This window comes from Poromitra crassiceps, assembly GCF_964638095.1.
Source record: "Poromitra crassiceps genome assembly, chromosome: 1".
NCBI classification, from domain to species: Eukaryota; Metazoa; Chordata; class Actinopteri; order Beryciformes; family Melamphaidae; genus Poromitra; species Poromitra crassiceps.
In genome coordinates, this window is record NC_139623.1 from 24,832,869 (window position 1) to 24,847,675 (window position 14,807).

The following is a 14,807-nucleotide window of genomic DNA, read 5'->3' on the forward strand; positions in this document are numbered from 1 at the left end:
AGGAGGGAGGGAGGATTGGGTTGTTCACGGTTCACGGTGTTCACGGTTAGATGGATGCCATTTCCTGTCTGAGGTATAATGAATTGGCAATAAGCTGATGGATAGATTAGTCGATTGATAGGTAGCTGGGGAGATATAAAGAGGGAGAGAAAAGAAAGGAAGACAAGAAACTGGTAGATGTCATTACATGTATAATTGAAAAAGGGGAGATGCGTAAAGTGATGGAGGTTTTAATCCATTATTCCCTGGCCTTAATGGGAATCTGTAAGTGCAGAATTCATTCCCAGCTACTGCGCAGACGATGACTTTGTCTTTCTCCTCGACTCAGTGACCTTCACAGCAGCAGAGACAACTCCCAATAGTCTGATCTGTTGTGAATATGACAAAAAGACAATAGACAATAAAAAGGGGGGAAAAGGTGACATCACATCAAAGCAACTATAGAGATTTTAAGAAATGTTTTGAAAAAAGGTCACTGAATCATCTCAAGCAGGTTGTTCCAAAGCCAAGGAGCCCTAAAATGTGAATGTATAAGATTTCCTTTGATTGATTTAATACTCTTTTATTTTCTGTCCTTTCTCTCTTTCTTTTACTTCCCACTAAGTGCAGTGCATGAGTGGATTTTCTGTTTGTGCTTGAGGAATTTTGTGTGGTGAAATGCTCAGATTCATAAACCCTCGCTATCTGACCTTTTTTGCCAAAAACATTTATAACCGTAAATGTTCGAAATGGGCTGATTAAATTCCTTTTTCACTCCTCATAGTTGGACTTGTTCTCTTCAGGGTAACATTCTGTCTAACGACTGCGGTAAAGACTTAAAGAAAATCACAGAGTGCAGAAAAGTTACGTGAAAATAAACTTTGTCTCTGCATGGGTGAAGGCGTTTTATGATGTGACGGCCTTGAGGGAAACGTTTCAGAGGTGGAGCATGTGGCAATGGCAGATGCCCTGCCTGATGGTAAAAGTTAATGCTTTAGTTTTCATAAGTACGTTTTTGTAAGTGTGATAGTGAGGGTTTGAACACGTCTGCATGGCTATAATAGGACAAACAGAGTTGCATGCTCTATTGAGCTGGTGTGTGTGTGTGTGTGAGAGTGAGTGTGTGTGTGTGTGCGTGCATGCCGTGCGTGTGCGTGTGTGTGTGTGCATGCCGTGCGCGTGTGTGTGTGCACTTGTTTTCGCCGACACCTTTGAAAATCAATCATCGTTGGGCCTTTCCCCACATAATTTGGACCTTTGCCCCCATTTCCCCTAAACTCTTTCCATCATTCTTCTGCTCTCTCACCTTCCATTGTCGTCTCTCCTCCTCGTAATTAAAGGATGATTAAGAGACTATGGTAGAGCTCATACCACAAAAGGCGTACTCCTTCCCATTACATTACATTACATTACATTACATTACGTCATTTGGCAGACACTTTTATCCAAAGTGACTTACAATAACACATTTTTGTCAGCAATAGAGCAATCAACTATGGAGCACAGTCTATGACAACTACAAATTCTGAAGGAACAGTGGTACAAGTTTAGTTTAGGTTAGTCGTTTTTTTTTTTTTAGAAAGAGAGAAAGAAGTTAGATCAAGAAGGGCCCCCTTCCCGCGGCTGGACCAGGTTTGAATCCAACCCGTTTGATTTGATTTTATTTGATTTTATTCGACAATAGAAAAAGCAACAGTACAATAAATACATCATAGCTTTAAAAACTGACAAGGATGACACAATAAAGTCACAGACTTATTTCCGTTGTGGTCCTTGATCTTATGGCAGCGAAGATGATGAAAAGCTGAATGTCTCAGCCGACTCAAACAATAGAACTGACAACTAAACAAGAGATGAAAAATTCAACAGATTTCAATAACATTACAACAAGTGAAAAGCAAAAATGTAACAATAACATTAACAACCAATTGAGACACATATTAAACTTAGCAGGCTACCATTCTTATGCATTTAAGTTGTCCGAATGCCAGGTTTTGTGACCCGTGGCCCTTTGCTGCATGTCATCCCCTCTCTCTATCCCCTTTCCCGTGTATCTACTGTCCTGCTCCAATAAAGGCCAAAATGAAAACAAAAAAGGGGGGGGGGGGGGGGGGGGGGTGTTCTTGGTAGGATGTTGAAAATTACATTTTTTCTTGACTGACAACCGACCCTCATTAGCCAACTATTGATTGGTTAACCGAGAAGATTAAAATGGCTATTTGACTGTCTGTGCCCCATTAAACAATTACCACAACAAATGCTTTATTTATTTTTTATTAGAAAGCGTGTATTTTTACATCTACAAGCTGAAAAAAACCCATTAACATGACCAAAAGGCAAGTTGAATCCTCCAGCACACTAAACAGTCCGCCGATAGGCTACTGCTTATGAGCTGCATGCATTGTAGAAGGGGGAAACGGGGGCAGAAGGAAAAAAAATCCATACTCACAATTCTCAAATGAATTATGTTACTGCAGGTGTCGAAATTAGTCTAATAAAACCAGCAGAAACCAATTTTAAAAGTTCAGTGCTGGTGAACGAATTTCCAGTTTGAAGAGCACATCACGAGACGCAGCCACCCGTGAAGTGTTTCAGCAGATGACGTGCACTGACGCACTCGTCACTCTCTCCTTTTAGCAACATTATCACTAATCCCACAGTGGTTTACCTGCTTTTGAGATCTGCAAAAAATAGTTGCTTCTCTCTCCCCCCTCTCCCTCTTCACATGTCCATATCCGCGACTCCAGAAACGAGTAGGCTATAACAGAACTACGCGTCCATGGTGTTCGCAGCTGTCTGTTTCAGGGCTGTTGGTAGCCCCTTTTGTGACCTTCCGAGTATAATAATTAATCCCCTCCAGAGTCCCTTATCCGCCCATAGACTTCCATGCCATGCCAGATCGTTAGAATCGCACTACATGCAGTGCACATTCTATCAGTTGCATTTCTATGTCTGAAAGACGCTTCCAAAGTTTTCCTCCCCTCCCCCTTTTCACTTCACAAAGTGCAAGCAGCATAGCGGGGCTAGAGGGGGAGTTGCTTTGACAAACACACATACACACTTAACCAGGGCTCGACACTACCCAGCAAACATTTCCACGTATAACGACCGTCTGCTGCACGTCAAACCACTACATCTAGTCAGGGTCTAATTATAATATCGGAATGGAAATCTTAGCGACGTAATTCCTCTACTTCCCCACAACGTGTCCAGATTCAACGATTTTTGCTACATCGAAAGAAAAGAGATAGCACCTCATGGGGGATTCGATCCTGGGGCGCCCGCTTCGCAGTCCTGTGTCTTATCCATTAGGCCACGGAATCAGTTACAAATACTACGGATTTGGTCATATATAGAGATACTTAACATTGAGCACTTAGCATTTTGACGGTCCCGACTGGAAGTTGCGTTGATAGGCTAGCTGCCTCGCTAATTCTGTTTCATGATTTCAACCAGCGATGAGACAGGTATATTTATATAATTTACGATAATATAACCAACGTGACTTTAGCAGACAGCATAGCACATCCAAAACCCACAACACTGCAGTTACGGCAAGAGAAATGGGACACAGGATTCAGGAAGTTTGTGATAAATACAAGCCCATAGCAAGAGACACTTGCACTTATATGACATAAACGTGTTTTCATATTAAAAAAAGAAAAGGGCGTTCAATAAAAGTCGTCATTGCAGGTGGAGTGCATGTCACACTGTGAGTATCTGATCACACAAGAGGTAAATTGTCAATCAAATGTCATTTTTATTCAACAAAAACACAAAAGACACCTACATGTGGTGTTTTCAAAGCAATATGAGGTCAATATTTTTTGTTTTGAAGTGACAGTCTAAACGTTACTTTGGAGGAATGTGGAGAGAACGTCAGACTTAGATGGTAGATGCCAAACCACAATTCTATCGTCTGGTGATGTCGCGGTCAAGACGATGTTTGCTGGGTAAGGACCTCCTGTCATCCCGGGGACGTTAAAAATAGTGTCAGGGATGATGAAAATTAATTTGGGGACGGAGCCGGGACGATGTATTTAAATTGCCTAAACACACCCGTTCATCGGCATTCATTACAATGAACGGCGATGAAAATGACACGAACGCAAATGAAACCTCTGTACAACACACACGCACACTAAACAAACATGCGGGCAGAGAGACAGACAGGCAGGTAGAGTGGAAAAAGTCAACCATATCTATGCTGCTTTACAGTTTGAGTTTCATTAGCTTCAGTCGCATTTGGGCAGTTATTTTAAATGCAAGGACGCATTGCTCTTAATCTGCTGTCATCCTGCCTCGTATTCCCAGGTGAGCGTGTTTCTGCTCAGTTTCCCCCTCTCTCACTGCTTAAACCTCAACGATGTGGTGTGTGTGCATGTGTGTGTGTGTGTGCCAAGCCGCATGTCAGACAGAGCTCTCTCTCTCTCTCCGTCTGTCGGTCTCTCTCTCTCTCTCTCCGTCTGTCGGTCTCTCTCTCCATTAAACTAGCAAATTAAAATGACAACAATCACGTGAAAGATTACCCAAGAAAAGCAACCGACGGTGGACTCAATCGCAGATGGCCCATATATGTTCGTCCCATCGCCCAACTCTACTGTAGGCCTATAGCCTAAATAATAGTGAACCAATACATAGATAGAGAGATAGATAGATAGATAGATAGATAGATAGATGGATAGATAGAGTGAGCATGTGCAAACTCAGCGTAAATGAATGACATGAAAATATTTATAAAACAAATTGTATTTTAAATTTCCATGACTTTTCCCAGGTTTCTCATGACCATACGAACCCTGAAATTAGTTTGGATGTAGGGGAGGTCCGGGACGAATGAAGCACTTTTTGTTTTTTTTGTCATTGTGTAAAGATTGTTTCAGCTGGAGTTATAATATTTTCATGTAAGCAACCTACACATGTCCTCTGGCAATGCCAACCGTAGTTTCGTTCCATGGGTCAATACATCAGACGTCATCAGATGGCAACCAGAAGCTGCGCAATGCTTAATTTGTCCCACAGTGAAGGGACAAATAAAGCACAGGCGGGGGACTAATGTAGCGGTTGTGAAAAAGGCACAAAAACAGCCAGGTAACAATTTTTTTCTGGCATTAATTCCTTCATCTTTTGGTCATCTAAGAAACTAAGTATTATGAAATACATTTTAATATGTTATATGTTGCAAATTAATATAATTATAACGTCTATCTATATATTTTGCTGATGTGATGTGATCAATATTTTACCTCCCTTAAATGGCTTATCCAAAGAAATATTTGAATGTGTGCATTTTTTTGCCCTCTGTCCGTGGTCCTCTTCCTTATGCGAGGCATTGTCCTGCAAGCACAGATAAATGCATAGCCTATTCAAGGCAATTGGAGCAAAGTGCTTTATTTGTCCCCCGTGCGTTTCCCTGGATGAAAGCTAAGCTAGCACAAAGGATATGCTAACATTACACACAAAACAATCATTGAGCTGTAGTCTACCGATAGGTCTAACAGATGAATAGCGTTAGCAGCATTAAATAAATAAATTCCAACACGCTAATAGAAAAATACACAGTTTGCAATATTTTACTCGCGTTTGAAAATAAGACGAAAAGGCAACGTTTTTGCGGATATCTCCGCCATCCACTGACTGGCCGAGCTGAAACTTCACAGGAAGTGAGGTACCAGGAAGTGTAACATGGGGGGAAAGAATCGTCTTCCTGGGTTTTGTCAAAGATAGTATATGAGGACAAGCTAATTCCGTCCCCCTGCTTAATTCGTCCCGGACCTCCCCTACTTGTACTGTTCAGTAACTTGCATAATAGTCTTAAAAATCAATATGAAACAGAATTGTGATAAGATTGTGGATCGTGATCCTGCCTGAAAAAATCGTGATATGATATTTTTGCCATATCGCCCACCCCTACTCACAACCAATCTTATCCATCTGACTGATCATGATCTTCAATAACAGTCATAACAAATTATCAGGGTTCATTATCAGAGAGTCATGTTACTCTCACAAGCGGCAGCGGCAATAATAATGTTCCCTAAATGATCGATCACTGAAAAAAATCCTGTATTCCTGATTATTTCACTGTCGAAACTTGGAAAATGCATGGCTGCGCGGGTCCCATTTGCACTTGCATGCGCAGGTGGAGAGACAGGGCGGTGAGGGCGCACAGCGCAGAACTTGCCGGTTTGTGATTTAATTATTAACTCGCTCTCTCTCCCCCTCTGTCTGTGTGTGTGACACACACACACACACACACACACACACACACACACACACACAGGTATGGCAGCTGAGGGAAGAGGTCTTCTTGCAGTCATGTTTGAAGAGCACCTTGCATTTTTTGCATTGGACGTATCCTACTGCCTGTCATCAGGCCATTATATATAGGCCTATAGCCTATAGCAGTACAGTAGCCTACTGGAATTATTGAATGATCAAAAACATTATTGCAATAAACCAGCCCGGAAAGGGCTCTGTCGTAGACCAAACAACACACAACATGGGAATATGGAAAATAGATAGGCCTACAGCTTTATTTTTATGAATGTAACAAGGCTAAAATATGTGGAGGGAATCACAGGTGAATTACGGGGTTCCAAATGCCACCGAGGGTCTATCCCCCTGTCTCAATGCAAACCACTAGACACTGATTAGGCAAACCACTACAAACTAATTAGAATTAGAATTAGAATTAGTGAATTAGAGGTATTCACGGGTCCAAAATCATGGACCCGGGGAATTTGTGCCCGAACCCGTAATGGACCCGTCTATTCCGTTCAGATCCGATAAATACAGAGGCAGAGACTAGTGGTGTCGACGTCAAAGTTGCTTGTTAACTGCTACAAGTTGTATATCAAATGAAACTTTGTGCATCTAACTAACGTTATAGCATTCTCCCCTGGTTGATGCTGCCTACCTAGCTGCTGCCGGACACTGCCTGACCGTGATGTAATGCATATCCATTCATCCCTGCCAAGAAATTTGTAATAAAAAAATAAATCCACGTTTTCTGTTATTCTTCTTGCTGATTGAAAAGCCATGTGGCTAACGTTAACAAGGGATACGTCGCCAAGATCTTCACTGTGCGTGCATTAGAAAGTGCGTTTCACAGTGAAACATGGGGGCTGCTACTGTTAACGCTAGTTAGATAGTACAGTGGCAGTCTCTATGCTACCGCCGTTCCTTCGCCCAAAAACACACACAAGAGCGCTAGAAACAATCACATACATGTTGTGACTTGTGTACTCACCATGCGATCATCGAATAATAATCCAAAGTACGGGAAACAGTCATCTTCAATTAAATCCATAGCGAGAGGAACCAGCAAGAGGGTTACCTCTCTGCAACGAAAATAACTTCCTCGTTTGCCTGAGGCGCATGTGTGTGCATGTGTACGCATGTGGTCACATGCGCCTCATGTAAATGAGGAAGTAATTTTCATTGCAGATGGGAACGCTCTTTGCTAGTTATTTTCTCTATGGATTTACTTGCAGTTTGTGACAACAAGCCTCACGTGTGCTGTTTTGATGCGTTTCTCTCGTGGTCAGCGCTGATCACGGGTCTTCTCGGATCCACTCGGGTATTACACGCCCTCGGCTCGCAAAGACTCGGGAGGGGAGGGGGGATGGAAAAAAAAAGTGGGGTGGGGTGATTTACAGCTCTGACAGCCACTCGCCGGGTCCACTCGGGTCTTATTGGACCCGGCATTTCACTGTCAGAGCCCCGAGACCCGTGACAATCGCTACCGGAACCGACCCAGACCCAGAGTCACTTCTTTTGAATGGACCCAGACCCGGGGGTCTGGGTTGACTGGGGGTCTTCGGGCATACCCGAAGCCTCCAGTACCCACAGATAAGTTGGCCGCCCACAGTAAAACCTCTGACTCTTCTTCCTCTCCTTTTACGCACGACATACAGGGGCAGGGAGGGAATGACACACGCAACATTTAACATGAATGAAATAAGGGTTAAAACTTAACTCGCCCAGCTGGCGAGACACCCCCATTATATGGGATGCGATGCGAACAGTTCTATTATGGGATGTGCGTTTCCCAGGCAACGACACACGTTAACGTTTTGGAACAGAGCCACATGCTGGCACGATGCTCCTAAAAGCAAAATGCTTATTGTTTTGAATGGTTTGGCATCTTATATTACTGTGAACACCAGTATTGTTGTATTGTAATAATATGCCATAAAGGTTTATTGAAATTTTGGGGAGAGGAAGGGGGGGTCGAAAAAAAAATATATATATTGTATATATTTTATTTTATTTATTTATTTTATTATTTTTTGCCCGCCAGGCCAGAAAAAATGGTAGAATGGCAGGGGAAACACTCTCAGATCCCCCTAGCGGAAAACTGAAACTTCCTACTTTATGAGGCTTACAATTGTGCACATAAGACCCTAAATTAAATACGGTAGTTAGAATGTTTTTGTGGATTGTGGTTTCTTAAAGTAAAAGTCCCACTGATTGTCACACAATGTGTGAAATTTGTTCTCCGCATTTGACCCATCCCCTGGGGGAGCGGTGAGCGGCAGCGTGCGCCGCGCTCGGGAATCACATGGTGATTTAACCCCCCAATTCCAACCCTTTTGATGCTGAGTGCCAAGCAGGGAGGCAAATGGGTCCCATTTTTATAGTCTTTGGTATCACTCGGCCGGGGATCGAACTCACGACCTCCCAGTCTCAGGGCGGACACTCAGACCACAAGGCCACTGAGCTGGTTGGTCATTCTAATCAAGTCCCTATTCCCCAAAATTGTGCTAGAAACTTGGAACTGTATTTAGTTAGTTTACTTACTACCACTGTACGTTGTCATTTCCCCATGAAAGTAAATTGTGCTCTTTTAATAGTTACATCAGTGAGATACAGTATGCAATATTTGTTACATTCCTGGACTAAAGAAAAACAATCAAAACAACCCTTCTGTGCTGAAACTGCTCCAATTTAATTCAAATTCATAGTGATTTGAACACACACAGACACACGCACACACACACACACAGACACACACACACACACACACACACACACATACACACACACACACACACACACACACACACACACAGAGCACCTTATTCCTCTATCCACTCACTTTACAATTACTCTCTTCCTGTCACAGCAATACAACAGTACGATGTTATTAGTTCAATGATGTGTTGTGTTTTGTACTTTAAAAGGGGATACACAGAGTTTGCTGAGTGTGTTTCCTCAGGCAGTCTGCATGCAGGCATTTAGCTGAAGCTGCTGTTCAGAGTGAGTGAGTGAGCAGGTAGAGGTTGATCAGTTTTTTGCACACAAAAAAAGAAGAAGAAAAAAGAAAGACCAACCGAACGTTAGACATTTGAGACCTTGTGGAGAACCTTCTTGGAGAGAATGATCTCATGCGTTAAAAGAAACACTTACAGTTTGAGATGGACTGTGCTTCTATGTGCTGCATGTGATTATGTGGGTAATCAGCCGTCTCTGTAGGCAGCAGCGCTGCGTGATGCCTTCTTCTCACAACAAATCCCCTTTCGTTCAATTAGTTGGTGTCAGTCAAGACTCTACCCAATGCTTCCTCAACTGAAGAGTAAACATCCAGGATCTTTATGCATCGTGTGTCACCGTCGACGGTTAGATATTGCGTAAAACGAGTCATGGAGCTCACAAGAACACAAAATAACACAGTGATAAAGAGCTAAAGGCAGTGGACCTGATGTTGCAGGGACCGAAGTTGTTGTGATGACTGAACCTGGCTGTGTTAAAAAAAAAATCAATATATCAACATTGAATCAATATATTTGAAGGATAGCAATTTATAAATCCCAATATCGATCTTTTAATATAATGCTTTTTCCTGTGGATGCTTGAAGCCTTAACCCTGTTAGACTTGCATGTTTTGGTTCTTAGCACAACAAGATCTCGTAAACATTAATATTTCTAATAATGCACCAGGTCAGAGAGTTCTTGTACAATTTACTGCATTATTTCTTTGATAATCTCTTTCATATCCCACCAAAATTGGTATTGCAACTGAAATATTGATGGTACCGAGCCCTAGAGGTTTTGGTTCTGTTGCAAACACTGATTGCAAACATCAGTCTTCTTAGGCCCAATCCCAATTCCCCCCTTGGCCCTACCACTTACCCCTTAACCCATCGTTTTGCGCGTTCACGTGAAGCGCTAGTGCTGTCCCAATTCGTTTTTGCTTCGATCGAGGGTGAAGTCGAAGTACTAACCCTCAAAACAGAGATTTTCCAGGGGCACACTTCAAACCAAGGGCTGAGAAGGAAATCGCTATTAATCAGCCAGAAAGTAGCCAAAAGTTACAAACAAATGTTTATATCTGAGTTCAATGTTGATGCAAAGGACTCTGGATGCTCTGGATGTGTAGAATTCGTTTGTGGCAACATTTCAGAAAAAAGTTGTATCGCAATTCGCGCTGCACTGGTTTCCTGGTTTCCAGTTTGAGAAAGAGGAGACAGCAATCTTTGCAAATATGTGTTTCAACTTTCCGACCCAGTGATCCTTTGTATCGACTTTAAAGGAAGACATTCATTTATTTTTGAAACTTTTGGTTAGGTATTTTACGACTATGTTAACATAGACGGTATGGGCGCTAACTTCAAGCTGGGAACAGTCGCAGCAGCACCAGCCAGCATCTATCTGCAAGCAGATCCGTGTAAAAAGTTTTAACACTGAAACGTGACTATGGAGCTATACAATAGATTCTTTTTGGACACCCGACCCAGCGAAAACCACATAGATAGTTTAATGTCCCGATTATGAAGCAACCTAATCGCCAGAATAAAATGTAAAAAAACAATATTATGTAGCTACAATATCAACTCAATCAATTTGAATAGGCTATACTATCCTATATAGGCTAGCCTATAATGTTATAATCATGTTTTCCAGTGACTACTGAGCAAACCAGTCAACAAATAAAATAGTATAATTTAAATATTAATACGGGATCAAAATTAATTAATTTCTGGTCATATGCAATATGATGACAAAATAGTGTATATATGAGAATCTGCAGACTTAAATCAATGTGTTTGAACAAGAAATAGCTTTATTTTCACAGTTGGGCAAAATTATGAGGTAATGAGTTTTGTTCCATTTCCTAGGTGATTGTTTTCAATTCCCTTGTGGCTCTGTTTTGAAGGGCAAGGGCCAAAGTGAGGGACACTCAAAAACAAGGGGTAGCGGTAAAAATAATAATTTGGATTGGGCCATATCCTGACCTATTCACCATACAAACCCCCCCCCCCCCCCCTCTCTCTCTCTCTCTCTGTGCAGAGCACCTAAAGGTGGCTCTAGAGGAGTACATGGTGCGGCTGCCCAAAGTTCGCATTCTGCGGACCAAGAAGAGGGAGGGGCTTATCAGGACACGTCTGCTGGGAGCCGCAGCTGCCAAAGGAGAAGTCATCACCTTCCTGGACTCCCACTGTGAGGCCAACGTCAACTGGCTGCCCCCCCTGCTGGGTGAGAGTCACACTAGTGCTTATTGTCAAGTAAAAATAACAAACACTTTCTGGTTACAGCTTCACAAATGCTAAGATTACATATATTTATACCATGGTCTGGGTGAATACTTGTTTCTGATTGGCCGGCAGGTGTGCATTAAAACCGTATAATGTACAAGTCTAATCACATGTAAATGTGTTCAACTCACTACCTCAGCTTCTATTGTATTGAGCTGAGCGGACTAGCTTCCCTGCAACATACCGGCTCGTATCTAAGGTTTGTCCTAATTACTGGAACAGCAAACAACATTTCCATTGCATGAGAAGCTGATGGGATACTAACGCTTGCTCCAGGTATTAGTCGGTTTCCCTAGTGTTGCTAGGTAAACAGAGTTATAGCTTGTGAAAAACTTTAAGATTTTGATTGCTAAAATTGCACCAAAGATTCACAGACAGGATAATCAACTCCTAGGTGTGCGTTATATGATTTTAATGCACTTTGCGGAGGTTAATTCCCTCCACGTCGTGCATTAAAATCGTATAATGCGCACCTAGTCGTTGATTACCGCTTACTGACGAGCGTTAACGACCAGGTGTTATGTTGCATTGGTGAACTGTCCAGAGACACTAATATGGACTGTCTATAAGGCTGAAGTGTGCGTGAAAGACATAGGTAAGCTGTGACACTTGTTGTGAATAATTCTGCCTGAATAGACCTTCTTACCTACAGATGTGCAAAGCAAAAGTTAAAAAACAAAATCCAGGCAGAGAAATGCTTTTTTCAACGTCCTAGCAGCAGAATCTGGTTTAGCAAAAGCCTGTAGTCGTGCATTCCTTTATAACTGGGAACTGGGAATCGTAAGACTTCAAAGGTCATAAGCTGGGACGGTGACGTCACCAGAGCTGGTATTTCCCATTCCAAACTCGTAGGAGCTTCAGCAGCCCCGACCTCATAAATCCAACAACAGTAGTTATAATCGTACTAATGTTGTTTGGCACTTCTGTTTTGTTTGTGTCTCATTAAATCAGCTGTACACACAGCACTGCCTAACTTCTATCTGTGTGGACATGTTGCTGCAGTGTTGTATGCGCAAAATGCAGCAAAATGCCATGTTATCAACTGTTATTGCTAACAATGGCTAGCCTGGCTAGCGACTGGATCTGACCAATGAACAGTGAACTTCCCAGCTCAAGTTTTCTGCAAATGGAATGCTAACAAAACGGATGTGACGTCATTTAGCCTCCACATCCCAATTATTTTGCGATAAAGGAACGCACGGTTAGCTCACAATGCTAACGTCATTGGAACTGCTAATAACGTTAGCATCACGAGCTAACTAGCATTAGCGCGGTACTTATCAAACCAGGCTTCTTCTTTTTTTTGCACAGTAGCTAACTGGTAGGCAGCCAGATCAGTTGTCTGCTGCAGTTGAAAGTAGCTGTATATTCCACATACAAACCATAGTCTGACACATTTAATCCCATTTGCATGACTCTTGTCATGGCTTTGGCCAGCTAGCTAGCTGGTCACATATGACCACTGACCAGAGAGCCAGTGCTACTGTAGCTCTGATGACTGCAGTCCTGAGCCCTGCCTGCCTGCCTGAGTCTGGTTCTCATTAGTCTCGCTGGCCAGCCTCCTCTCCCTTCCATCCGAGGAGTCTGGCGCCGCAGGTCTCCATAGTGGGATTGCGATGGGCGGCGCTTAGCGGCAGTGCCCTTCGAAAATAGTTTCCAACAATCCAATTTGCCGTTTTCAGCGTGTAGCAACGAGCTAGCGTGTAGGTTTCTGCCGTTAGCTTGCTAGCTAGTTAGCGTTGTTGTTTTCACTGAGGCTGCACAGCACTATTTACAGCGACACACAGGGAGGAGGGAGCGGAAGCCGCTCTGATTGACATGGTCGGAGCCAATGACAGAGTTTGTAATAAGCTGGGAGTGGACATCTGGCTGCCACCGAAACAGTCGCTCCAATGGGAGAGCAGAGTAGAGCAGTGAAGGGTTTATCCCAGTTATGGAGACCTGCGGCGCCGGACGGAAGGGAGAGGAGGCTGGCCAGCGAGACTAGGTTCTCATTGGTCAGGGCTGATGTCAATAATTGCAGGGAGGCATTCCTACAAGGCCTGCATGCCTCCACTGTTGCGCAATCTTATCTGTTTAGCCAATCATAGGTTAGCATGAAAAATACTGAAGCACATACACACACATGACACACGGCATAAGACCCTGCCCATGGACCATGCCGCTGAGGAGCAACAGAGCTCTGAGGTCCTCCGTCCTCCAGAGACTGTTCTTTCCTTCCCTGGCCTGCAGGTGTCACCATTAAAGCATTTTCAATAATGGAATTTGTTCAAAGAGGAGAGAAAATATATTTTGGTTTATTTATTAAATATATATAAACTCTCCCTTTTCTTCTAAAAAAAGAAGGGAGGGGGCTCCTCCCTTGCCTCACTAGAAAAACCTCCTGTGATATATATATATATAGCATATTTCCGCTAATAGTAACCGGGGCCTTTAATTACTGAGCCGCAGAGAGCCCCCGTCCTATATTAGAGCAGAGGCCTGTATTCGAGTGAGGCCTTTATTTCTTAATATTAAACTCTCATGGACATACTCCTTTATTTTCATGACTTTTATTGCAAAATATTGCATAAAACCAAACAACGCAAATAAATATTGGTGGTCACTCACTCACTCAGTATCCTCCTCCTCCTCATCTAGTATGCCGGTATCCTCCGCGTCCTCATCATCATCAACATCATCCAGAACAACAAGTTCATTGTTGACCAGTTCCTCTTCATCTTCCTCATCCTCGGCTGCCTGTCTGTTCTCCTGGTCCCGCTAACGCAGCTGGGCGAGAGCCTCCCGCCCAGCGGCGCAGGGCTGTCCCTGCTTGAAGCAGTGGATGAGGTTGTCTTCACTACCGTCAGTTTTCACAGACTGTCCACAAACTTAGAAGGACTTTTTGATCAGATCCTTGTCCAGCTTGTCCCAGGCTGCTGTTACAAGCAGGCGTCGAGCAGGCGCTTTTGGGTTTCCACCTCCAGCTGTGTACTGCTTATCTGCGTCCCCAGCTATCCACTCGTCGTAGGCATCGTGCAGGCTCTGCTTGAAGGGCTGATTCCACATCACTGTACCAAATTTTCCGCTGCATATTGCACAACGCTCTCTTTAAACTTAACGTCAAACTTTCGTCTGGTTTGTTTGGTCGGTGCCATGTTTTTTTTTTATTTATCTTGTCTGCGTTACGTCCGGTTACGTCACACGGTAGATGCGTTGTGTTATGGGAAATTTACAGTACCGTATTCACCGTAGTTTTTGCTCCTTTGTTTTTTTTGTTTTTTTTTGACCCAGCCTGTATTGAGGGAG

At 43.1% G+C, this 14,807-nt stretch overlaps 1 protein-coding gene across 1 annotated transcript in view; it reads left to right on the forward strand.

Annotated features, from left to right (window-relative positions):
• galnt10 (UDP-N-acetyl-alpha-D-galactosamine:polypeptide N-acetylgalactosaminyltransferase 10 (GalNAc-T10)) overlaps positions 1 to 14,807 on the forward strand; it is a 538,666-nt gene that overhangs the window by 296,830 nt on the left and 227,029 nt on the right. The window contains exon 5 of the mRNA XM_083647820.1: positions 11,275 to 11,460. Within this exon, the coding sequence (XP_083503946.1) occupies positions 11,275 to 11,460 (186 nt within the window). The remainder of the gene's footprint in view (positions 1 to 11,274; positions 11,461 to 14,807) is intronic.